Source organism: Sus scrofa, chromosome 4 (assembly GCF_054392235.1).
Source record: "Sus scrofa isolate SSC_HxYL_T2T_F1_AM1 chromosome 4, Sscrofa_HxYL_maternal_Yorkshire_Landrace_v2.0, whole genome shotgun sequence".
Lineage (NCBI taxonomy): Eukaryota > Metazoa > Chordata > Mammalia > Artiodactyla > Suidae > Sus > Sus scrofa.
In genome coordinates this window covers 103,256,112-103,281,982 of record NC_139386.1, presented here as the reverse complement: position 1 = coordinate 103,281,982, position 25,871 = coordinate 103,256,112, and the positions used below count along the sequence as shown (strand labels likewise).

At 41.7% G+C, this 25,871-nt stretch overlaps 1 protein-coding gene and 1 long non-coding RNA gene across 18 annotated transcripts in view; both read left to right on the top strand.

Annotated features, from left to right (window-relative positions):
* Positions 1-3,419: 3,419 nt before the first annotated feature.
* Positions 3,420-25,871, top strand: part of RPRD2 (regulation of nuclear pre-mRNA domain containing 2) — a 96,947-nt gene continuing 74,495 nt past the window's right edge. For all 17 annotated transcript variants that reach the window (XM_085022929.1, XM_085022926.1, XM_085022925.1 and 14 more), the window contains exon 1: positions 3,420-4,157. In XM_085022929.1, the coding sequence (XP_084879055.1) occupies positions 3,953-4,157 (205 nt within the window). In that variant the 5' untranslated portion in view covers positions 3,420-3,952. The remainder of the gene's footprint in view (positions 4,158-25,871) is intronic.
* Positions 18,384-25,601, top strand: LOC146404087 (uncharacterized). The gene is made up of 2 exons (XR_014844252.1): positions 18,384-18,540; positions 22,436-25,601. It is a non-coding gene; the product is annotated as an uncharacterized LOC146404087 (long non-coding RNA).

Sequence of the window (25,871 nt, the reverse complement as noted above, 5' to 3'; positions counted from 1 at the left end):
TTCAGCTCCATTTCTCCTCTCCTTTTTTTTTTAGCCACATCCATGGCATGTGGAAGTTCCCTGGCTAGTGGCCAGTGATCAAATCCAAACCACAGCAGTGACCTGAGGTGTACAGTGACAATGCCAGATCTTTACCTGCTGTACCACAAGGGAACTCCCCATTTTGTTTCTTGATTTCTGGAGTGATCTATACATGATAATTCCACATCTCCCATTCTTTCTAGAACCCTCTCCAATCACTTAACTTCCTGGAAACAGCCCTTGTCAAGATCACTAATGACTACTATGTTTGCCAGATCCAGTGGTTATCTCAGTCCTCATTTTATCCAATCTACACAGCAACACCTGACACAATTACTCTCTCCTTTTTTGTCTTTTTAGGGCTGCACTCATAGGTCATGGAGGTTCACAAGCTAGAGGCAGAATTGGAGCTGTAGCTGCTGGCCTATGCCACAGCCACAGCAACTCCAGATCCAAGCTGCATCTTTGACCTACACCATAGCTCATGGCAATGCCGGATCCTTAACCCACTAATCGAGGCCAGGGATCAAAATTGCATGGATGCTCGTCAGATTTGTTTCTGCTAAGCCATGGTGGGAACTCCACTCTCTCCTTCTTGACAAAATTTCATTATATGGCTTTCAGAACATTACTTCCTGGGTTTTCCTTCACTGGTCATTCCTTTTCAATCTCCTTTGAAAGTTACTCCTTATGGCTCAGTCCTTGGACCTCTGTTCTATATGAGCTCACTCACTTCCTGGGCACCCTCATCCATTTCATGGCTTTAAGGTCATCTATATACTAAAAATTCTTTTTTTTAGGGCCACACCCCTGGCATATAGAAGTTCCCAGGCAGGGGTTGAATCGGAGCTGTAGCTACTGGCCTACACCACAGCCACAGCAATGCCAGATTCCAGCTGGGTCTGTGATATACACCACAGCTCATGGAATGCCCGGTCCTTAACCCACTGAGTAAGGGCAGGGATCAGACCTGTAGCCTCACAAATACTAGTCAGGTTCCTTACCACTGACCAACAACAGGAACTTCCAAAGTCTATTTTCTTTTTTTGTCTTTTTGCCTTTTTTCTAGGGCCGCTTCCTGCAGTACATGGAGGTTCCTAGGCTAGGGGTCCAATCGGAGCTGTAGTTACCCGCCTACACCAGAGCCACAGCAACAAGGGATCCAAGCCTCGACTGGGACCTACACCACAGCTCATGGCAATGCTGGATCCTTAACCCACTGTGCAAGGCCAGGGACCGAACCCTCAGCCTCACGGCTCCTAGTCAGATTCGTTAACCACTGTGCCAGGACGGGAACTCTCCAAAGTCTACTTCCTTTTTTTTTTATTTTCAGGGCCACACCCGAGGCATATGGAGGTTCCCAGGCTGGGGGTCTAATAAGAGCTACAGTTGCTGGCCTACACCACAGCCACAGCAACACCAGATCCGAGCCACGTCTGCCACATACACCACAGCTCATGGCAAAGCCAGATTCTTTTATTTTTATTTATTTTATTTTATCTTTTTGTCATTTCTTGGGCCGCTTCCGCAGCATATGGAGGTTCCCAGGCTAGGGGTCTAATCGTAGCTGTAGCAGTGGCTACAGCAACGCGGGATCTGAGCCAAGTCTGTAGCCTACACCACAGCTCATGGCATCGCCGGATCCTTAACCCACTGAGCAAGGCCAGGGATCGAACCCACAACCTCATGGTTCCTAGTCGGATTCACTAACCATTGAGCCACGATGGGAACTCCCAAAGCCAGATTCTTAACCCACTAAGCCAGGCCAGGGAAGGAACACAACAACCTCGTGGTTCCTAGTCAGATTCATTTCTGCTGCTCCGGGGAACTCCCCAAAATCTATTTTCCACACAACAACCAACATGATCTTTTAAAAAGAATGCGATGTAACTTTTCTTCTTAAAAACACTCTGCTTAAAATTGCTCCCCAACTCAACGTTAAAAGCCAAAGTCCTTCCAGTGGCCTTCCAGGGTCTATGTGAACTCTTTTCCTTCATCTCTGAGATCTCATATTCTACCACTTGACGCCTCTCTTACTCTTCTCTAGCCACAGTGGCCTCCTTGTTTTCCCTCTAAGGTATCAAAACATTCCTGTATTAGGTCCTTTACACTTGCTGTTCTGTCTGCCACCATGTTTTCTTCCCCCTTTCCCATATTTGCTTGGTTGCCTTGTTCTCAACATTCACATCAAGTATCACTTACTACCAGAAGCCATCCTTGATCACCAAACTCTCACTCCCATTCTCTTACAGTGTTATATGTGCAGTGCCCTTCCTCTCCCTTACCCTGCTTCATGCTTCTTGAGAGAAATTATTACTTCCTGATATATGTATTTTTTATGGTCTCCTGCCACTAAGCCCTGGAGGGAAGGGACTTTGTCATTTTGCTGTATTCCCCCACGTCTAAAACTGTACTTGACATAAGACGTTCGACAACTTTTTGTTGAATTAACAAATACTAGATTTGAGCTTGACAAAACAGGTTCCTCGCCTCAAGAAACCTGAGTCTACTAGGGAGAGTGAAAGAGTTAAAATACAATAATTACACGTGTTTAGTGGAACACAGGAGCCTCCAAATCTGTCCAGATGATTTACATAGGAAAATGGGATGGCATGGTTAATCTAGGTTGTGCTAATCAATACAATAGATATCTAAGTCTTTTGGAAACTATGTTTCATGCAGTTATGAAACTGTACCATAATTGGTGAAGGTGCGATTACTTCGCCTTTTATTCTTTTCTCGTCTCAAATTCTACAGGGAAATTTTCCGTTTCACTTCATTTACTTCCTTTCCCTATAATCCAACGTCAAGTGGCTGTAAATGGTATTGTCCAAGGAGAGTGTAAAATATTGCTCGGTCTGGGAGTCTGCGTAGTGAATGGCGCAAGGGAGCTGGCGCATGCGCATCGTCTGAGACACGGCAAAATGGCTGCCAGGTACTTTGTCGCGTTCCATGCCCCAAGGAGTTGCCAGCAGCGGCGGCGGCGGTAGCTGCAGGTGCCAGAACGTAACAGTGGCTGCTAAGCGGTGGGAGTTTCTCGGCCCTGTTGTGTGAGCTGGACTGCTCCGAGAGAGACCTCGCTAGGAAGCAAAACGCCGGGTGGAGCGGTGAAGCCCCTCCCCCAACCTCTCCTTAGTTTGACCAACTCCCTCACCCTCCCCTCCAGGTTTCTCCTCCCAACCCGCTACACGCTGGCTTATTGCGCAGGCGCACAAATAATCGGAGTGTCTCCTTAGCCCTTGGGGCTTGTGGGCTTCTGCGCGCGCTTCTCGTTCCTCTCCCTTGATTGGCCAGGTTGCCCCGCCATCACGCCTCCCTCCGCTTTCTAGGTTGAGAAGGAAGCGGGGGGGCGGAGCCAAGCAGCGCGTGCGCGATACTGTTGCTGTCCCTTTGCTGCTATTGCGTTGCAAAAAAAATCCTGACTAGGTAGCCTTGGGCCTTTCCTGTGTTAGAGGACCTAAAGGGGAGAGAGATTTCTGCAGCTGAAGGGGCAGTCGGGTAGTATTAACTGTAAGATATTAACGCCCGTTCTTAGAGGAGTGTGGGGAAGGGGCTTAAGCATTGAGAGCCGAAGAGTATAAAACCATTAATTTCTGGGCCAGGCGTTTAGAAAAGGCTTTGCAGGACGTGTTTTCTGCGTTTCTTCCGAGATTACTGACTGGTTTAAACACAATCCTTTGAACAATTTTGATAAACCTTCGAAACCCGCAGCCCCTCCTTGCAACGTGTAGGAGCCACCAGCGTGCCCAGCAGCTGGTCCTCCCGTCCTACCTCCAGAAGAGCCTAGCGCGTGCACCATCTCCACCCCCTGGCCTCCCTCCCCACCTGCGGCTTTCACGCACTCGCAGTGATTGTTTTGCCGGCTCCCGCCGCCGCCGCCGCCGCCGCCGCGGCCGCCAGAGGAGCAGCAGCGCTTGTGCAAACTGGGAAGATGGCGGCCGGCGGCGGCGGAGGCAGCAGTAAGGCCTCCTCCTCGTCGGCCTCTTCAGCAGGGGCTCTGGAGTCCTCGTTGGATCGAAAATTCCAGTCGGTAACTAACACCATGGAATCTATTCAAGGCTTGTCGTCTTGGTGTATAGAGAACAAGAAACACCACACTACCATCGTCTACCATTGGATGAAGTGGCTCCGGAGATGTGAGTGTTGGGGGTGACTAGGGAAGGGAAGACTGGGGAATGGAAAGAAATACTGCCCAAAACGCTTCGGGCTTCCCGGTGGAGCCGCTGCATTCGGTTAGGGTTGTTCACCTTAAAGCTTCGACTCGAGTGTTCCCATATCCAGACTCCATTCCTAGTCAGGATTGTCCTGAACTGCAGGAAACTCATTATTTCATGGGTTTTATAGCCACTGGTGTGACCTTGGGCCGTTGGGCCCAAATCTGTATAGATCCATACATTATTTCATTTCAGAGCCTTGTAAGGTGGTGGTGTTTTCACTGAACCTTCAAGGAAATTGTCGCGTCCGTTTATTTCTTATAGGCCTTGACGTATTAATGATTTCTTGGTTTCCTGGTGATAGACAGGCAATGGTTGAAGCAGTAATAGTAAATGCACCTACTTCACCGGCATATGTTGGACCATTCTCTTTTCTGCTGACCTATAACTTGTGATGTGTAGTAAGAAAGGCCTCACTTAGGTGAATGTTAAGAAGTGGTAACGTGAGCTCCACGTAGAGCTGAGGCGACCACCTGGGAGGTTTCCCTGTACCTGTGTATTCGCTGCAATAAAATCCAGACAGAGTTCTTGATACCAGAAACAACCGTAGTCAGTATCGCCACTAATACTTTAAATTGTAAAATATATCTGGCTACTTTTTAATCAGTTCAAATACCTTTTAAAAATAGGGATTGATTTCATAGGTAATCAAAACAAGGAATCAAGAAGTGTGTTTGCTGAATATATACTATCTCCCCCCACCCCCCAGTTATTGCTTTTTTGGTCTTCTTAGTGGAATTTTTTTTTTTTTTTTCCACTTACTGCTTTACTGCAGAAGTCTATTTAACTGTCAGGAAACATAGATTGTTTGCAGAAGATTTCAAATCTTTTAGGAAGAAATGTTTGGAGAAGTCATTGTTGTCTCCTGGTGAGAAGAAAGGGTTGACCCTAAATCCGTATATATCTATTTGAATTTTAGGTCTGTTGTTGTGTCCTGTCTATGACATGTCACCCGTGAAAGTCATCATCCACTTATTCTTCTTTTCCACTTTTGCTATTGCTACCACTATAGTGTTTTAATTTGTGTTTACCTTTTAGGGAGCATATGGGTAAAACTTGTAAAATCATAGGCCCCAAGCTTCAAACCATTTGTATATAAAGTTATTGTTGGGAGAGATGTTTTGTGGCTCTTTGAATAATATATAAAGAAAGGATTGTATAAGCAAGGCAGGATTACCTGTATTTACCAATAGCAGATCAGAGTTTCTTTCTTTCCAAGCAGTAAAATTAGACCATACAATATCAGATATAATAATAGTCATTATCAAGGATGCACATAATAAGTATCTACTATGTGCCCAGCCATTTGCCATTTATAATATATCTAGTATCTCATTATGCCTTAAGATAACCCTTAGAAGTAGATTTTTTTAATCCTTGATTTACAGATGGGGAAACTAAGACTCAGAAATGTTAAGTTGCTTAAGTTATTTGACTCCACCATATCAGATGACAATGGCCAGGCCACATTTAACTTTGTAATGTTTTCATGATTATTCATTAATGGAATTGGTATGCCTGTGGTAGCAAGCAGTGCTCAAATAAGCCAGAGGACATAGTCTCCTTAAACATATTTTTCTTCCTATTTTAAAACATTTTTATTTTTCCTACCTTTGGGCTCTAGTGCTTTAACTATATGGTTACATCATTTGCAAGGATAAGTTGGTTCCCATCCCTACCTGTGGGATTACAAATGACAATTACAATGTATTTTTTCTAGTCAGGGATAATAATGTATACTGGAGCTAGAATTTTTCTGCCTCTACTTTTGATATTGTGTCTGAGCTTATTTCCCTTGTTGATATTTTAAGAGGGGAAAAAATGCTCTAGGAAGACAGTACTTCATTTGAAGTGAATTATATATAGTTTGTGTGGTTAAAATGCTTTTGACTTTCTATAAACCTCTTTTTTTTTTTTTTTTTTTCCCCTGGTGGAATGGACCTTACCTTTCTAAGGGTAATTTGTAGTTGTTTTGTGTTTACATTGAATGAGTATCATCTATTTTATTGTAAATAAAGCCTTTTGAGAGAAATATTCAGGAGAGTGGTAGAATTTTTTTAGTTTGAGTTTGGTTTCTAAGTCAGCTTTAGGTAAATTTGTGAAATAGGTGTCTTTGGCATTCAAGCCTTTCTATTTTCCTGATGCCACTTTTACTTCTCTCTTTTTTTTTTTAATTTGGTATCGGTTATTTAGGAATCTATATTTAGACCTCAGTATGAATTTAAGTAACTATGTAACTTCCTGAGACATTTTCATTTTATCCTTTATTTGAGAAACTTTTTGTTCACTGTAAAGGAAATAATTTAGAGAAGGCAAGTATACTTCCTGAAGACATTCCTTGGTGGGTTCTACTGATTTTATTCAGGCTTGTTTTTATTTTTGTTTTTTTTTTTTTGGTCTTTTTTGTCTTTTTGCCTTTTCTAGGGCTGCTCCCGTGGCATATAGAGGTTCCCAGGCTAGGGGTCCAATTGGAGCTACAGCTGCCGGCCTATACAACGACCACAGCCACAGCAACGCGGGATCCGAGCTGCATCTGCGACATACACCACAGCTCACAGCAACACCAGATCCTTAACCCACTGAGCAAGGCCAGGGATTGAACCCGCAACCTCATGGTTCCTAGTCGGATTCATTAACCACTGTGCCACGACGGGAACTCCAGTATTCAGGCTTGTTTTAATTTGCCTGATACTTCCAGTGCTATCATTTTTTAAAGTGATCTTTCTGTAGCATAAGCAGATATCATTTCAGTGCTTTAAAATCATCCAGTGATATTCCATTGCAACAGGCCTAAGAGCTAAACTTCTTTTACTGCAGGTAAAAGGACTACAAGCTCCTACACCGTCTGCCCTACCTACTATCTCTCAGGCTTCTCCCAGTCCTATCTTCTCATCATTTAGATCCAAACTCAAGTATTACCTTCTCAGAAAGGCCTTCCCTAATGATCTTATTTCAAGTGTTTCCTTCAGTTACTTTCTATCATATCGTTTTATTTTCAGTGTATGAAATTATCTTATTTATTTGTTTGTTATTTATCTTCTTGCACCAGATGACAGGGCTGTGTCTTTGCTACTGTGTCCCCAAGCAACTAGAACAGTGTTTGTCACACAATAAGCAATTGATAAATATTTTTAAAATATAATTTTGTGAAATAGTTAATCAAGAACTTGAATTGTTTTAATTTCTGTTTATCAGAAGGCAACATTTATAATTGAAAGAAATTATAGGTATGGGTCGTCGGCAGTTGCAAAACATGGCTTTTATGTAGACTTGATATGTAATTTGACTAGATTGTCATTTCTGTATTTTGTTCCATTTTTAATATAAAATGGAAATCAATGTATTAAAGTAGAAAAATACAGACTTTAGAATCAGACCTAGGTTGGCATTCCCGTCGTAGCACAGTGGTTAACGAATCTGACTAGGAACCATGAGGTTGTGGGTTCGATCCCTGGCCTTGCTCAGTGGGTTAAGGATCTGGTGTTGCCATGAGCTGTGGTGTAGGTTGAAGACGCGGCGTAGGCCGGCGGCTACAACTCCAATTGGACCCCTAGCCTCGGAACCTCCATATGCCGCGGGAGCAGCCTAAGAAAGAAATGGCAAAAAAAAAGACACACAAAAAAGAATTAGACCTAGGTTCAAATATTAATTCCGTGTCTTTAATGCCTGGGTAATTCTATGCACAATATAAATTGTGAATCTCATTTCTGATCTGTAAGTAGAGATAATTATCTCTCATAGGATTTAAAGAGATAACATTGTATTTTAGTATAGGTCCTAGCATATAGAAATATGTTCAGTTTAGTTACTGTGATGACAGTGATGATGTAGATAGTCTTAAGGTCCTGAGTATTCAAAATAATTACTTTGTTTTGGGAACAGTGCTGGAAATTACATGCCCAGTCAGGGGCAGATGATTTGGACCAGCCTTCTTTAGTGAACTAGCAAGTTCTCTGAGGGAAAATATTGTGTTTATGATATCTCTATATTGTTTGTAATTATTGAATGGGTTGGTTGAAGGTGATATGAGAATTGGTGAGTTTTTGAAGAAAAGAGGGATATAGAAAAGTAGAATCATTTGTGAAGCAGAAAATCTGTTAAGATTTCCCTTCAGCTATCTTTGGTTCAAACTTTAAATATGTATAAGATTAGAAAAGTAATGACACCCTGCCCCTTCTACTGACCACGCCACTTCAGTAGTTATCTTTTTAAGAGCCAATCTTTTTTCTTTTACCCCGTTTACTTTCCCTCCTCCCCTTCATTTGAAGCAAATCTCAGAAAATCTGGTATTTTTTTCCACAAGAGAAACTGTTGTTATATAAACATGGACTAGCAAAAAAAAAAATAAAAAATAAAAAATCTGTTATACAGGATTAATTTGTTGTAGAGAATTTGCAAAATAATATTTACCATTTTTGATGAATGACAATGGTTTCTCAGTTTGGGTCTTAGGGTCCTTGGGTGGACCATGAAGACGGTAATAGTTTTATAGCTAACTTTTTTTTGCTTTAAATTACTTTTATTATTTCCATAGACAGTAATCTTCAATCTATAGCTAACTATTAGCTTTTTTTTTTTTTTTTTTTTTGGTCTTTTTAGGGCTGCACCCTTGGCATATGGAAGTTCCCAGGCTAGGGGTTGAATTGGAGCTGCAGCTGCTCGCCACAGCAACACCAGATCCGAGCCACGTCTGTGACCTATGCTGCAGCTCATGGCAACACAGGATCCTTAACCCACTGAGCAAGACCAGGGATTGAACCCACATCCTCTTGAATCCTAGTGGGGTTTGTTACCACTGAGCCATGATGGGGAACTCCGAAAGATCATTCTTAGTTGCTGCAGAAATAGGTATGCCAGTAGGTAGCTATTGTAGTATTCTTAGGATAAAATATTGGTAGTTAGGACCAGGTTTTGGAAATGATAATTTGATTCTGGATCTGTTTTGAGGGTAGATCCAAATGGAATTTTATTTTATTTTATTTCTTTTGTACTTTTTAGGGCCAAACCGGCAGCATATGGAGATTCCCATGCTAGGGATAGAATCAGAGCTATAGCTACTGCCCTGTGCCACAGCCACAGCAACACAGGATCCAAGCCGCATCTGTGACCTACACCACAGCTCACAGCAATGCCGGATCCTTAACCCACAGTTGGAGGCCAGGGATTGAACCCTGCAGCTTCATGGTTCCTAGTTGGATTCATTTCCACTGCACCACGACGGGAACTCCCCCAGGTGGAATTTTATTTATTTATTTATTTTTGTTTGTTTGTTTGTCTTTTGTCTTTTTGTTGTTGTTGTTGCTATTTCTTGGGCCGCTCCTGCGGCATATGGAGGTTCCCAGGCTAGGGGTCGAATCGGAGCTGTAGCCGCCGGCCTATGTCAGAGCCACAGCAACGCGCGATACGAGCCGAGTCTGCAACCTACACCGCAGCTCACGGCAACGCCAGATCGTCAACCCACTGAGCAAGGGCAGGGACCGAACCCGCAACCTCATGGTTCCTAGTCGGATTCGTTAACCACTGCGCCACGACGGGAACTCCCCCAGGTGGAATTTTAGATGGATTAAATGTAGGGTAAGAGAGGAGAGTAATTAAGAATGAGAGTTCCCACCGTGGTGGAAGGGTATCAGCCGTGTCTTTAGAGCACTGGGACGCAGGTTCCATCCCTGGCCCAACATAGCAAGTTAAAAGGATCCTCTGTTGCCAGCAGCTGTGGCATAGGTACTCCGTATGTTCTGGGGCAGCCACAAAAAAAAAAAAGAAGAGGGAAAAAACAAAAAGGAAAAACGGGAATGTCTTTTTGCCTGAGTGACTAGAAAGAGTTGACATTTGTTGAAATTGGGAAGGCTGGAAGTGGAGCAGGTTTGGGGAGAAAGATCAGAAATTTAGTTGTGAATATGTTAGGTTGGATTGGGTTGTCATAACATTAAAAAAATATAATTCAGAAATACAGACTTCACTCATGTAAAGTAAACAGTTCACTTGTTTTAGCGTCTTCATAGAGTTGTGCGTCAGTCCCAAAGGGGGTCTTATTTAGTGTGTAAATTGTCTTTAGAGCAACCAGATTGAAAGAGATAATATACTAGGAAGTAAATGTAGGTAGAATAGTAAGTGTATTAGGATATATTAAGTGTACATAGAGAAGAGTGTCCAGAGAGAAGGCTCTGGGGCATTCCAGTATTTTAGATTCCTCTCTCTACTTGATAATGTGTTACTGGTTTAGGTACTTTTCCAGGTTTAAGGTAAACTTCATTTCAGCTCCCCAAAGAAGTAATAAATCTGTTTTGCTCTCTTGCGTGTCTCTCAAGTCTTGGTTTAGGCTTAATGGCACTCTGGATTAGTTAGGCATTTGGTTTGGATGCCTAGGTCACCTCTTCTTCCATTGCCCTAGGTTCATAGAGATGTAGTTAATTTCCTTACTTCCGGACAGTGTTTCAAACCATGAACTGTCTTAACTAGAACAAGATTATTGTAATGGTATATACTAAATGAGCCTTTTTACATGTATCAGCTTTTTTACAAGCAGTTATATTCTTCATTTAGCTGCTTTGTCTCTCAAGTACAAAAGGGTAGTGTTGTATGCATGGCTCTAGGTGGATTTGAAGCAATATATTTTTTTCTCTTTTTTGGGACCTTGCCCACAGCATGTGGAAGTTCCTGACCAGGGATCCAACCCACACCACTGCAGTGACCTGAGCTGCTGCAGTGACAGTGCCAGATCCTTAACACACTGTGCCACGAGGGAACTCCTGAAGCAATATGTAAAACATAATTTCGCTATATATCCCATAGTAACTTAAATGTTAACTTAGGTAGCAAATAAACATTCCCATAACTCAAAGTGTGAAACAGTATTGAAAAACTTCAGATGATTTTATGGTATGGAAATATCTTGAAAGGAAAATTCCATTGACAATGGAAAACTACTGATATTAAAATTTTCTTAAACAGGCCAACCCAAAATTACAGGTTTGTTGGTTGAGAAGGGGTGAGTGTAGGTATGTGTGTAATTTCTTAGGGAGTGGAGACTTACTGGTTTTTTTTCCTTAGTGATTTGGCTTCTTGCCTTTCATAATTTCATTATTTATTTATTAAATAATCGATGCATCTAAACTTGTTTTCTCCTCGGCTTTTGTCATTCTCTCTCTCTCTTTTTTTTTACTTTGCTAAGTGTTTAGAGTTTCATAGAATAGTACTTTAAAAAGTCCAAAGGTGGGGGTTCCCGTTGTGGCTCAGTGGTTAACGAATCTGACTAGGAACCATGAGGTTGTGGGTTTGATCCCTGGCCTTGCTCAGTGGGTTAAGGATCCGGTGTTGCCATGATCTGTGGTGTAGGTCGAAGATGCAGCTTGGATCCCAAGATGCCGTGGCTCTGGTGTAGGCCAGCAGCTACGGCTCCGATTTGACCCGTAGCCTGGGAACCTCCATGTATGTGGCCCTAGAAAAGACAAAAAGACTAAATAAATAAAAATAATAATAAAAGGTCCAAAGGCAAATTTTTTTTTTTTTTTTTTTGGTCTTTTTAGGGCTGCACTGGCAGCATGTGGAGGTTTCCAGGCTATGGGTTGAATCATAGCTGTAGCCACCAGCCTCTGCCACAACCACAGCAACGCCAGATCCTTAACCCACTGATCGAGGCCAGGGATTAAACCTGCGTCTTCTTGGATACTAGTCAGATTCGTTTCTGCTGAGCCATGACAAGAACTCCCCAAAGCAGATATTTTGGATTAGTTGTTTCGTCTGTCTGTCGTCTGTCTCTCTATTTATCTTTTTAGGGCCGCACCTGTGGCATATGGAGGTTCCCAGCCTAGGGGTCGAATCAGAACTGAGCTGTCAGCCATAGCCACAGCAACGCCAGATCGGTGAGTTAGTTGTTTTAAATTTTCAACTATCTGAGAAGGTTACATGAGGTTTTTTAAGGTGCAGGAGGAGCTCAGAGACCCTAGTGAAAATTACTCAAAAATTTAACACTCTTGCACAAGCCACCTTGACATGAATTTCTCATCCGTTTGTCAGGGAAACAAAAAGGAGTTAGTGCCTAGTGTTGCTTTCAGATTCCACAGCATTGACAGATTTTAATTATAGGACACTGGAGGAATGCATATTTTGTGGAGAAAGTAGAACTTTGTTACTCCTTTTTGGAAAAAGGCAACAATTCCATCTGTGCTTTAGAATATTAAAGTCTTCCTGGCTAAGATAAAGATAGTTTTAAAAAATACCTCATTGTTTTTCTTATTCTCATAGAAACATTGAAATAGAGGCTGTTCAGTTAAAGAAATGTTTAGTATGCTGGTAAATTTTGGTTGGATCCTTTATTTTTCCCTCATCTCTCTCCCTTCACTTCACACTCGAGTGATTAGTTTCACTTGCTTTCACCCTCTGGTTCTTTGGTACCCATCAGAAGGAGGGGGAGAGAGACAGAGGGAGGGAGGGAGAGAAATTGATTATTTATTACCTTTTAGTAAAACTTTCACTGTTAGAGGGGAAAACATGTTTTAATGTTAGGCATTATAATTTACCTTTTTTTTTTTTTTTTTTTTTGTCTTTTTAGGGCTGCACCCACGACATATGGAGATTCCCAGGCTAGGGTCGAATCAGAGCTACAGCTGCCGGCCTACACCACAGCCACAGCAACGCAGGTTCCGAGCTGCCTCTGTGACCTATACCACAGCTCTTGGCAACACTGGACGCTTAACCAGAAAGTGAATTTAGAAATATTGGGTGCAGGGGAGTTCCTGTCGTGGCTCAGTGGAAATGAATCTGACTAGTATCCATGAGGATGCAGGCTTGATCCCTGGCCTTGCTCAGTGGGTTAAGGATCTGGCATTGCCACGAGCTGTGGTGTAGGTCAAAGACACTGCTCAGATCCCGAGTTGCTGTTGCTGTGGCATAGGCCTGCGGCTACAGCTCTGTTTTGACCCCTAGCCTGGGAACCTCCATATGCTGCAGGAGCTGCCCTAAAAAGGAAAAAAAGAAAAAGAAAAAAAAAATACTGGATACAGAGTTCCATTGTGGCTCAGTGGTAATGAGCCCGACTAGTATCTGTGAGGATGAGGGTTCAATCCCTGGCCTCACTCATCGGGTTATGGCTCCTATGGTGTAGGTCACAGACGCAGCTTGTATCACTGTGGTGTAGGCTGGCAGCTGTAGCTCCAATTTGACCCCTTACCAGGGAAACTCCATATGTCACACTTATGGCCCTAAAAAAAAAGAAAGAAATACTGGGTGCTTACTCTGTGTAAAATTTTGTTAGGTTGCTGAAAGAGATGGGATTATAAGGAACTTATGTTTAGTGACTAAGATAAGAACTGAACAAAAGTAACTGGTTCTGAGAGGTCTGAAATGAGTTTTTTTTTTTTTTTTTTTCCCCTTGCAATTTCTTGGGCTGCTCTCATGGCATATGGAGGTTCCCAGGCTGGGGGTCCAGTCGGAGCTGTAGCCACCGGCCTACACCAGAGCCACAGCAAGGCGGGATTCGAGCCAAGTCTGCGACCTACACCACAGCTCATGGCAACACCGGATCGTTAACCCACTGAGCAAGGCCAGGAATCAAACCCACAACCTCATGGTTCCTAGTTGGATTCGTTAACCACTGCGCCACGACGGGAACTCCTGGTAGTATGAGTTTTTATAAGCTGTCCAGTTTAGAAGAGATAACACTTTTTGTTTGGAGTGCAGGTATCATTTACTGAGCACCCTTACTAGATACTATACGTATATATATATGTTACCTATAATCCTGACATCAACTCTGCAAGATAAGAGTTATCTCCACCTAAAAATCTTTTTTTTTTTTTTTTGTTTTGTTTGTTTGTCTTTTTGCCATTTCTTGGACTGCTCCTGCGGCATATGGGAGGTTCCCAGGTTAGGGGTCTAATTGGAGCTGTAGCCACCAGCCTACGCCAGAGCCACAGCAAGGCGGGATCCAAGCCACGTCTGCAACCTACACCACAGCTCACAGCAACGCCGGATCATTAACCCACTGAGCAAGGGCAGGGATTGAACCCGCAACCTCATGGTTCCTAGTCGGATTCGTTAACCACTGTGCCATGACGGGAACTCCCCCCACTTAAAAATCTTATAAACTGAGGCTTGGAGCTTTCACTGTGGTGCAACAGGATCAGTGACATCTCTGCAGTGCCGGGAGGCAGGTTTAATCCCAGCACAGTGGGTTAAAGGATCAGGCGTTGCTATAGCTGCAGCGTAGGTCAAAACTGATTTGATCCCTGGCCTGGGAACTCCATATGCCATAAGGTGGTCAAAAAAGGAAAACAAACAAACAGACTGAGGCTCAGGGAAGTGACTTATTTTGAGGAAATTGTCAGAACATTTATAGCCTAGGAAAGGGAAATTTCTTGGTTTCAGAGTGGCTAAGCATAAGCTTAATTTTTTCTTTTTTCATTCTTTAATAAGATAATAAATAAGTAATCCACTGATTTATTTTCTTTTTAGGGCTGCACCTGCAGCATATGGAAGTTCTCAGGCTGTTGGTGGAATCAGGGCTGCAGCTGCCAGACTATATCACAGCTGTAGCAACCCCAGATCAGAGCCACATCTGCGACCAACACTGCAGCTTGTGACAACACTGGATCCTTAACCCACTTGAGGGAGGCCAGGGATTGAACCTGCATCCTCATACATAGTAGTGGAGTTTATTTCCACTGAACCACCACAGGAACTCCCATCACTCTTTCAAAAAAGTTTTTTTTTTTTTTTTTGGTCCTGAGAACATTTAAGAGGTACTCTGTTAGCAGCTTTCAGACATATGGTACCACATTGTTAACTACAATCAGTGTGTTAGGTTGTACATTAGATCCCCAGAACTTACTCATCTTATAACTGAAAGTTTGTATCTTTTGACCAGCATTTCCCCACTCTCCCACTTGCCAGCCTCTGGCAACCATCATTCTACTCTTTTTCTATGAGTGCCTGTCTGTTTAGATGATTTCACTGAGCTGCCAAGTTGGAAAAAAAGTTCATTAATTCATATATAGCAGTAAATTTAATATAAAAGCAGAAATGGCTATTTTATATTAAGCAAAACATTAGATTTGTAATAAAAGTATACAATTTATTAACTGACTAGTTTTATTATTGTTTTTGATGAATTAATAGCTATTTTGAAATTCTTAGTTTTAATTTCTAGTGTAGTAAATAGCATATTACCCACATAAACACAAGCTCTTTGGGGTCTTCAATAATTTTTGAGTGTAAAGGGATCCTGAAACTAAAAGGTTTCTGAATCCACCGATTTATTTTATAGAATGACCTTTATCAAGTTTTTACAGCATACATATCCATTGTCACTCATCTTAATGTTGTGTATTGCCATGGCTTTCCAGATGTTATCAACCATTTAATTTTTTTTTTTTTTTTTTCTGTTTTGGCCGCATGCTTGGCACATGGACGTTCCAGGCCAGGGATCAAGTCTGAGCCACAGCTGCAATTTACACCACAGCTGTGGCAACACAGGATCCTTAACCCAGTGCACTGGGCTGTGGATTAAATCCACGTTGCCCCAGAGCCAACGCCAGATTCTCAACCTGCTGTGCCACAGCAAGAACTCCTAATTTGTGAGATTATAAATTGCTAACTTTTTATTTTGCCAAATAAGGACATAAAATACACTATTATTTGTATATCATTACCATTTTATAAATTACCACTTAACGTGAAAAATTTGCCTTGATATCCTATCTTTCAGGTTTTAGCTCAAATGTCACCTCCTTAGAGGTTGACTCCTGTCATCCTAGCCAGAGTCTATCCCTTTTTGCTCCTGCCTATCATTTTCTTATTTTATCACTGTAGTTTTTTTAATACCTTTTCTCATTATAAGGTACTACCTTATTTATTTGCTTGTTTATTGAGATGCATGTCCCCTCTCACCCCTAATTAGAATATAAACTTATGACAGCAGGGAATTTGTTTTGTCCATCACTATATTCTCAGCACATTGAAGGAGGTGTAGAATGTAGAAAGTGCTTGTTAATTAATGACTTTCTTATATCTGACCTCAGATCACACTGAGAATTGTTGCTATAGAGGTTTTACATGCTTTTGTTTACGTAGATTTATATATGCAGGGGGATGTACAATATTGTATAGCAGTTAATTGGTGAGGAACACAGGCTTTGGACTTCAGTAGGGATTGTAGTTGTTATTTAACCTCTTAAAGCCTAAAAATAGGGATAATAATAATACAACTCACCTTATGTGATTAATGGTGGTATTAAAGAAGATAATTCAGGAGCTTCTGTAGCACAGGGGGTTAGGGATCTGGCATTGTCACTTCACTAGCTCAGGTCTCTGCTGTGGCGTTGTTTTGATACCTGGCCCAGGAACTTTGAGATACTATGGACACAGCCAAAAGAAAAAGGTAATACATATCAAGTGCTTTGCAAACTACTTGACATTTAAAATTTCAGCAAGTGGTACCTAGTGTCATTTTTAAATGCAGTTGTGGTATGTATACATTTTATTATACCATGTATCATGCAGACCTGTCTGCTTAAGTTTTAAATTTCTTCCAGTTAATCCTACATACCATAGGTGAAAATTTAAGGTTAACAATGCGAAGGAGGAGTTCCCATCATGGCTCAGCAGTTAATGAACCCAACTAGTATCCATGAGGACACGGATTGGATCCCTGACCCCACATAGTGGGTTGGGGATCTGGCGTTACCGTGAGCTGTGGTGTAGATTACAGAAATGGCTCCGATCCTGAGTTGCTGTGGCGCAGGCCAATGGCTACAGCTCTGATTCGACTCCTAGCTTGTGACCCTCCATATGCCATGGGTGTGGCCCTAAAAAGATAAAAAGAAAAGAATAATAATCCAAAGGAATGAACATGGATTTTTTTTTTTAAAGTCCTTTTTATTAATGCTAGTGAATGCCCAAAGAACACACTGTTTAGAAACTGTTGGAGTTCCTGTTGTGGCGCAGTGGTTAACGAATCCGACTAAGAACCATGAGGTTGCGGGTTCGGTCCCTGCCCTTGCTCAGTGGGTTAACTATCTGGCGTTGCCGTGAGCTGTGGTGTAGATTGCAGACGTGGCTCAGATCCAGAGTTGCTGTGGCTCTGGCGTAGGCTGGCAGCTACAGCTCCGATTGGACCCCTAGCCTGGGAACCTCCATATGCCGCAGGAGTGGCTCAAGTAAAGGCAAAAAGACAAAAAAAAAAAAAAAAAAGAAACTGTTTACCTGTTTTGGGTATTTCAAGTACCCATTCATATAACATCATCTTTCCGTTCTAGAAATTCAAGAATTTAAGAAACTTTCAGGAGTTCCTGTCTTGGCACAGTGGAAACGAATCCAACTAGGAACCATGAGGTTGTGGGTTTGATCTTGGCCTTGCTCAGTGGGTTAAGGATCCGGCGTTGCCCATGAGCTGTGGCATAGGTCACAGACTCCGCTCGGATCTGGTGTTGCTGTGGCTGTGGTGTAGACCAGCAGCTGTAGCTCCAATTGAACCCCTAGCCTGGAACCTCCATATGCCACAGGTTCAGCCCTAAAAAGCAAAAAAAAAAAAAAAAAAAACTTTCATATGCTTTTATAGCTGTTGTGCTAATATAAAAATGCATATCAGGAGTTCCCGTAGTGGAGCAGTGGTTAACGAATCCGACTAGGAACCATGAGGTTGCGGGTTCGGTCCCTGCCCTTGCTCAGTGGGTTAACAGATCCGACGTTGCTGTGAGCTGTGGTGTAGGTTGCAGACGCGGCTCGGATCCTGCATTGCTGTGGCTCTGGCGTAGGCCAGTGGCTACAGCTCCGATTCAACCCCTAGCCTGGGAACCTCCATATGCCGCGGAAGCGGCCCAAAGAAATAGCAAAAAGACAAATAAATAAATAAATAAATAAATAATAAATAAAATAAAATAAAAAAATGCATATCAAAGGGATTTCACAGGGACAGCAATGTGTCTTTAACATTGCTTGATATTTAGAAATAACTTATAGAAAATGAGGGGTTTCTGAAAATAGAAGTTGGAATAATAAAGACCAAATATTGATCATATTTTCATTAAAATTATTGTTATTATTTAAAAATATATCTTTGGCCACACCTGCAGCATGCAGAAGTTCCCAGGCCAGGAATTGAATGCATGCCACAGCAGTATCCAGAATCACAGCAGTGACAAAACTGGATCCTTAACCCACTGAGCCAGCAGGGAACTCCCTAAATTTTTAAATCTTAAATTAATGATTCTTTTAAAAAAGACAAGTTCAGGGAGTTCTCTATGTAGCCCAGTGGATTAAAGACCTGACATCTCCTTGAGGATGCATGTTCAATCCCTGGCCTTGCTCAGTGGGTTAAGGATCCAGCGTTGCTGCAAGCTCTGGCGAATGCTGCAGAGGTGGCATGGATCCATGTTGCTGTGGCTGTGGTGTAGGCTGGCAGCTGCAGCTCCGATTTGACCCCTAGCCCATGAACTTTCATATGCTGCCAGTGCAGCGGTAAAAAACAAAAAAAGAGAAAATTTCCTGTCAAGACACATTTTAACACTTTGGAAGGTAAATTTCACTTTGTTTTAAAAGTTTAAAAACCTGGTAATAGAAAAGTGAAGAGCTTTTGAAATCCATTTATAGGCCATCTGTATACATATATACTGTGTTTATTATAAACTAGGTTAAGAATTCATTTCTAACCTCTCATTCTTATACTTGATTGCCATGTGTAGTACATATGTATAAACTTATAAATGTGGATAAGGTACAGAGACAATAAAACATAGCAGTGAACAAAAGTTATAGTATGAATTCGACTTTGTATAGCAGCATTTCCTAGCAAGTACATGTCACTGTCAAAGCTTAGAAACTACGAAATTAAAATTAAACTGTGTTTCATGCTGTTATACTTTAGTACCTTTAATAAAATGCTTGAGTTTCCAGGAGGGGTGGAGGATAGGATATTCAGTATTTTCCAAACTTATTTGACCATGGAATTCCTTTCTTTTCTAGCCATCTCATGTGATTAGTGTTTCATGGAACACACTTTGGGAAGTTTTTCTAGGAAACACCCAATTAAAGAGCAGAGAGAACCAGCTTATATTTGTGTTAGCAAGAAAGACTTGATGGAGGTAACAGTTGTTCAAAAAAAGATGTGAAGCTGAAAGAAGACATCCCAAATATAAACAAAGGTGTGAAAGAATCAGAAGCAGGGAGTAACAGCCAGAGGTACACATAGACAAGTAAGGATGGAAAAGACAAAGAGAAGCAATAAAAGCCATGATTTTTAAGATGTAAGTGGGAGGGTACAAAGGGAACGGAGGTTGAAAACAAAGTAACTATGTGCATGCACAAAAGCTGCAGTAGATAGTGATTGTAACATGGGACCCAAATTAATTATTATTATTTTTTTTTCACCTGCACTTGCAGCATGTGGAAGTTCCTGGGCTAGTGGTCACATTGGAGCTGCAGCTGCTGGCCTGTGTTGCGGCTGCAGCCATGCCAGATACGAGCTACATCTGCCACCTACACTGAATCTTTTGGCAGTGCTGGATCCTTAACCTGCTGAGTGAGGCCAGGGATTGAACCCACATCCTCAAGGACACTGTCATGTCCTTAACCTGTTGAGCCACAATGGGAACTTCTGGATCAAAATTATTTTTTTTTGTAATACTGGTATTAGTATAAATTTGGGGATTTATTCAGAGCTTTTAGTATATTTCATATTTTAAATTTTATATTTTGGAGTTCCTGTCGTGGCTCAGTGATTAATGAATCTGACTAGGAACCATGGGGTTGCGGGTTCGATCCCTGGCCTTGCTCAGTGGGTTAAGGATCTTGCATTGCTATGAGCTGTGGTGTAGGTCAAAGACTTGGCTCAGATCTGGCATTGCTGTGGCTGTAGTATAGGCCGGCAGCTACAGCTCCAATTGGACCCCTGGTCTGGGAACCTCCATGTGCCGAGGGAGCGGGCCCAGAAAAGGCAAAATAAAATAAAATAAATAATAAATTTTATATTTTAAGATGTCAAGTAAAAATGTAAATTTATAAAAACAAATATTAAACATAGGTTATTGTAATATAAATCATTACCTGCTTCTGGCTTTGCTGCTTTCTTTGACATTTTTCTTTTGGCTGAGGCACCTTTATAATTGCTCAGTGTGATATAGCTGGTTGGGTTGGACTTAAGTATCTTCTTGCCATATTTAACTGTCCTGTATAGTACTTTCAGAACCTTTTGTCTGTATTCAGTAGTTCAGAATTGGTGAAGTTTTGACATTTTTCTTGGCCAACTTGGGAAAGATTGCCCTAATGGAATCTAAGTTCTTTCTTTTCTCTAGGAGAGCTCCTTTATTAGGAGGGTTCTTTCCTTCAGGTGCAGACTCATCCTATAAGTGGGCTGTGACAAGGGTAGTGGGGGGTGGTCAGGGGAGTTTCCTGAGCTCCATAGTAAATAGTAGTAAATAGGGTTTGTGATGAAAGTGAGAGGAGAATGGGGGTGGATGAGTAGGTGGGAAAGAGATAAAGATAACCAAGAATGATGAATGAACTGCTTTTGTATTATGCCAACAGAAATATTGTATTTTGGTCTTTAAAATATCAATTACAGTTTCTAAAAATGAATGATGTGTTTGGGGAAATGTTCAGAAGCCATTATAATAATCTAACCAAGTGACAAAGATTTGAATTAGTATAACGGTAGTAGAGAGGACAGATATGACCTAAGAGGTATTTAGAAAGTAGAATTTGACACAACTTGCTGACCAGTTGAATATTGGGGAATAAGTTAGAGGAAAAGCTTAGAAGGTGGAGTCTGTCTTGGGTGACAGAAAATTTGGGAGGAATTACGCTTTGAACACATGGATTTGGAGTCTCTGGAGGCCATCTGAGAAGAGTTGTTTAATAGATTATTAGCCATTTAGATAGTGCTTATAGTCCTAATATTGGCTAATATTTATTGACAGTTAATGTACTTGATGCTGTCCTAGGGTTTTTCTCTTTTTTTCCATTTTTGGCCACCCAGTGGCACATGGAGTTTCCAGGCCAGGGATCAGATCCAAGTCACGGTTTCAACCTAATCTGCACCTGCAACTACACCAGATCCTTTACCCACTGTGCTGGGCTAGGGAATGAACCTGCGTCCCAGCACTCCCAAGATGCCGCCTATCCCGTTGCTTCACAGCAGGAACTCCTGTCCTAGGAATTTTTTATTATTATTTTCCTTTTTGGCCACACTGGGGCATGTGGACGTTCCTGAGCCAGGGATCAAATCCGAGCTGCAGTTGTGACTTAAGCCACAGCTGCAGCAATGCTGGATCCTTATCCCACTGTGCTAGGCCGGAGATCAAACCCATGCCACCCAGAGACAATACCAGATCCCTAACCTGCTGTTCCACAGCTGCAACTCCAGATGCTTTTCTAGGAATTTGAGCATATTATGTTGTGTAATCTTGAGAAAAACCTTTGAAAAGGTAGGTACTATTTTTATCTCATTGTATAAATGACAGAAGCGGTTTGAAAGGCTCATGAAGTTGAAAATAGGGGCTGGGCTTTGAAACTAAGGCTGAATGATTTAAGGAATAAGTTCATAACCACTATATTAGGGAGCTTTGGAATAGAGATGTAGACTTGGGAATTATTAGCATACTGGTAGTAGTTAATGAATGAGCACTTCAAGGGACGCAGCATTCTTTTTGAGAAGAGAATACGACCAGAGAAAGAACCTGGGAAACACCAGAGTTTCAGGGGTTAGCAGAAGAAAAGGGGTCCTAGGTAGAGGACAGGATCAGAGCAAAGTAATTTCTCAGAAATTAGGGAAGAGAAAGTTTACCAGAGCAGTTTCTGAGAAGGGTGAATAGGACATTTTCTGTTCCTAATGATAGGACAGACTAGATATTTTACAGGATGCTTCTACTAAAAACATAACTAAATCCTTCAGAAGTTGCCACAAACATGACTTAAAAATAAACTTTAGGGAATTCCCATTGTGGTGCAGTGAAAACAAATCTAACTAGGATCCATGAGGATGTGGGTTTGATCCCTGGCCTCGCTCAGTGGGTTAAGGATCCAGTGTTTCCATGAGCTGTGGTCTATGTTGCAGACTTGGCTTGGTTCTGGCGTTGCTGTGACTGTGGCATAGGCTGGAAGCTATAACTCTAATTTGACCCCTAGCCTGGGATCTTCCATATGCCACAGGTGCGACCCTAAAAAAATAGAAAAATAAAGCACAGTCTAGGAGTTCCCTCGTGGCTCAGTGGGTTAAGGATCTGGCATTGTCACTGCTGTGGCTCTGGTTATAGCTGTGGCGTGGGTTCCATCCCCAGCCCAGGAACTTTCCCATGCTGTGGGAGAGGTCAAAAAACAAGTGAATAAATAGGAGTTCATGTTGTGGCGCAGCGGAAATGAATTTGACTAGTAACCATGAGGTTGTGGATTCGATCCCTGACCTCTCTTGGTGGGTTAAGGATCCGGTTTTTTTCTTGAGCTGTGGTGTAGGTCACAGATGCAACTTGGATCCTGTGTGGCTGTGGTGTAGGCCAGCAGCTGTAGCTCCAATTAGACCCCTAGCCTGAGAACTTCTATATGCTGCCAGTGCGGCCCCAGAAAGCCCCCCCCCCCAAAAAAAAAGTGAATAAATAAACTTTAGTCTGGAATAGTTTTAGGTTTACAGAAATATTGCAAAGGTAGTATAGTTTTCCTCTTGTTAACATCTTACATTAGTATATGTTACATTTGTTACAGCTAATGCACCAATACTGATACATAATTATTAACTAGAGTCCATATTTTATTTGCGGGTTTTCTTAATTTTTTTTTTTTTACCTCTTATTTTTTTTTTCAACTGTGCAGCATGGTGACCCAGTTACACATACATGTAAGCATTCTTTTTTCTCACATTATCGTGTTCCATCATAAGTGCCTGGATAGGTTTTCTTAATTTTTGTCTAATGTCTTTTTCTGTCCCAAGATCCCATCCAGAATTGTATGTTACATCTAGTCACCATGTCTCTCTTTTTTTTTTTTAAAGATTTTTATGGCCGTACTTGTGCCATATGGACATTCTCACCCAGGGATTGAGTTTAAGACAGTATTTGTAGATTTCTTCATTGTAAAGTTACCCCCCCCCCCATCAGTTAAGCTTTGGAAAGAACTCACACTTAAGGCATGCAGAATTTATGTACTGTCTGCTTGAGAGTGCAGTATCTCTGTAAATTACTTGGAATTCTTTTGTATGGGAGGTTACAAGCATAGCTTTTTTTTTTTTTTTTGGCCATGTCTACACCATGTGAAATTTCTCAGGCCAGGGATCAGACCTGAGCCATAGCAGTGACCCGAGCTGCTGCAGATCCTTAATGCCGGGTCCTTAACTTGCTGTACCACAAGGGAACTCCTTATAAGCATAATTTTTAATGCATTACTGGTATGTTAAAAAAAGTAAAGAAGTTCTCTAAGGGTCTGTTCTCATAAAAGTGAAGAGTCAGGAGTTCCTGCTGTGGTGCAGCAGCTCAGATTGCTGTGAAGGCACAGGTTTGATCACTGGTTTGTTTGGTGCAGTGGGTTAAAGGATCTAGCATTGCCACAGTTTTGGCATAGGTCACAGCTATAGTTTGGATTCAGTCCCTAGCCCAGGAACTTTCATATGCTACAGGTGTGCCCATAAAAAAATAAAAGAAAGAAAAAAAGTTGAAGAGTCAGCTTAAACAGGGGCAGTGGGTTGTGAACAAACAGAAAACGCAAGGTTGCTCTAAGGGCAAATGCCTATATTAACACTAATGAGAAACTAAGCCTTTGGCCTGCAGTAAAGTGGAAGAACCCTCTGAGAAAGATGCAAAATTGGACCAAGGTCAGTACTACCCCTGATTCTGCCAGAGCAGTTGCAAATACACTTTGAGAGAAAACTTTTTCTGATTAGGCCCTCTGAATTCCTACAGATAAAATTTAGCAAAAAAAGAATTACCAAACATAGGAGTTGCTGTTGTGGCTCAGTGGTAACAAACCTGGCTAGTAACCATGAGGATGCAGGTTTGATCCCTGTCCTCGCTCAGTGGGTTAAGGACCTGGCATTGCTGCAAGCTGTGATAGGTCGCTGATTTGGCTTGGATCTGGTGTTGCTGTAGCTGTGGTATAGCCTGCAGCTGCAGCTCTGAGTCAAACCCTAGCCTGGGAACTTGCCTATGCTGCAGGTGCAGCCATAAAAAGAATGAATGAATGAATGATTGTAGCATTTAATTATTGGTAGTTTTAGCAGACAAAAATTTTGCACAAATGTAGAGAATTGATGCTACACTGTATCTGATTTTATTGACTAACATGTAGAGAATCCTGGCCTCTAAAATTAGAAAATAACACATTATTTTTGAACAAATAAGGAACGTTTAAACCAATTAATGATGTGTGCTGGCCCCTAATGCAAGGTTGATATAATTCCATGTGCTCTCTATCATAGATTCATGTTCTTTAGCCATATAGTACTATTAACATAGAAGTTAATAACCAGAACAAAAATCTCCCCTTTGTTTGGAAATTAAAAAGTGCATTTCTGAATAACTCATTGATCAAAGAATAAATCATAGTGAAAATTTAAAAATACAGGTCACCGAACAGTAATAATACTACATCAGAAGTTTCTTGTTAGCCTAGTGGGTTTGAGGGTCTGGTGTTGTCACTGCTGTGGTGAGGGTTTCATCCCTGGCCTGGGAATTTTCATCTGCTGCAGGAGCAGCCAGGAAAAAAAAAAAAAAAACTTACATCAAAACTAATGACTCTTTGGCTCATTTTTAGTGCTTACTTTGTGTTTATTTGGAATCCATTGGTGAATAAATAAAGATTTCTGACCTTGTAGAGCATAAAATATAATGAAAAAGTAAATTATTTAGTATGATAGAAAATGATAGTCTTATGGGGAACAAGTAAAAATAGAACAAGGTAAACGGCTTTGGAATTAATGCTGGAGATTGGGGGACAGATTGCAGTATTAAAGGAAGCACTTAAAATAGGCTTGAGAGGGTGAAAATTGAATAAAGGCCTGAAGACACTGAGTTAGCCAGGTGGATATCTGGAGGAAGAGGATTTCAGGTAAAGGGAATAGTTAGAAGTAAGACCTTAAAGTATGAGTATATCTGGTTTGTTCAAGGAAAGGTGTTCCAGAACACTATGGCTGAGTGAAAGTAGATAAGGTCACAGAGATAAGGGGGATTGCAGATCACCAAGGGCAAAGTCTTTGGCTTTTACTCATAGTGGAAGGGGTAACCATTGGATGGTATTGAGCAAAGAATACATGCTCTGACTTATCTTTTAAAAGAATCCTCCACTGCCATGGTAAGAATAGACTATAAGGAGGAGTGGACAGAGCAGAGAGACCTATTGTAAGAGTAATATAGTCCAGGTGAGAGATGATGCTGGTATAGACTGCAGTGACAAGGATAAAGATGATAAGAAGTAAATGATTTCTGGAGTACCTGTGGGGGTTCAGCAGACACAAACCTGACTAGTATCCATGAGGATGCAGGTTTAATCTCTGGCCTTGTTCTGTGGGTTAAGGATCTGGCGTTGCTGTGAGCTGTGGTGTAGGTCGCAGACTCAGCTCAGATCTGGCATTGCTGTGGCTGTGGCTCTGATTTGACCCCTAGCCAGGAATTTCCATATGCTGCAGGTTCGGCAGCCCTAAAAAGAAGAAAAAAAGAAGTAAAT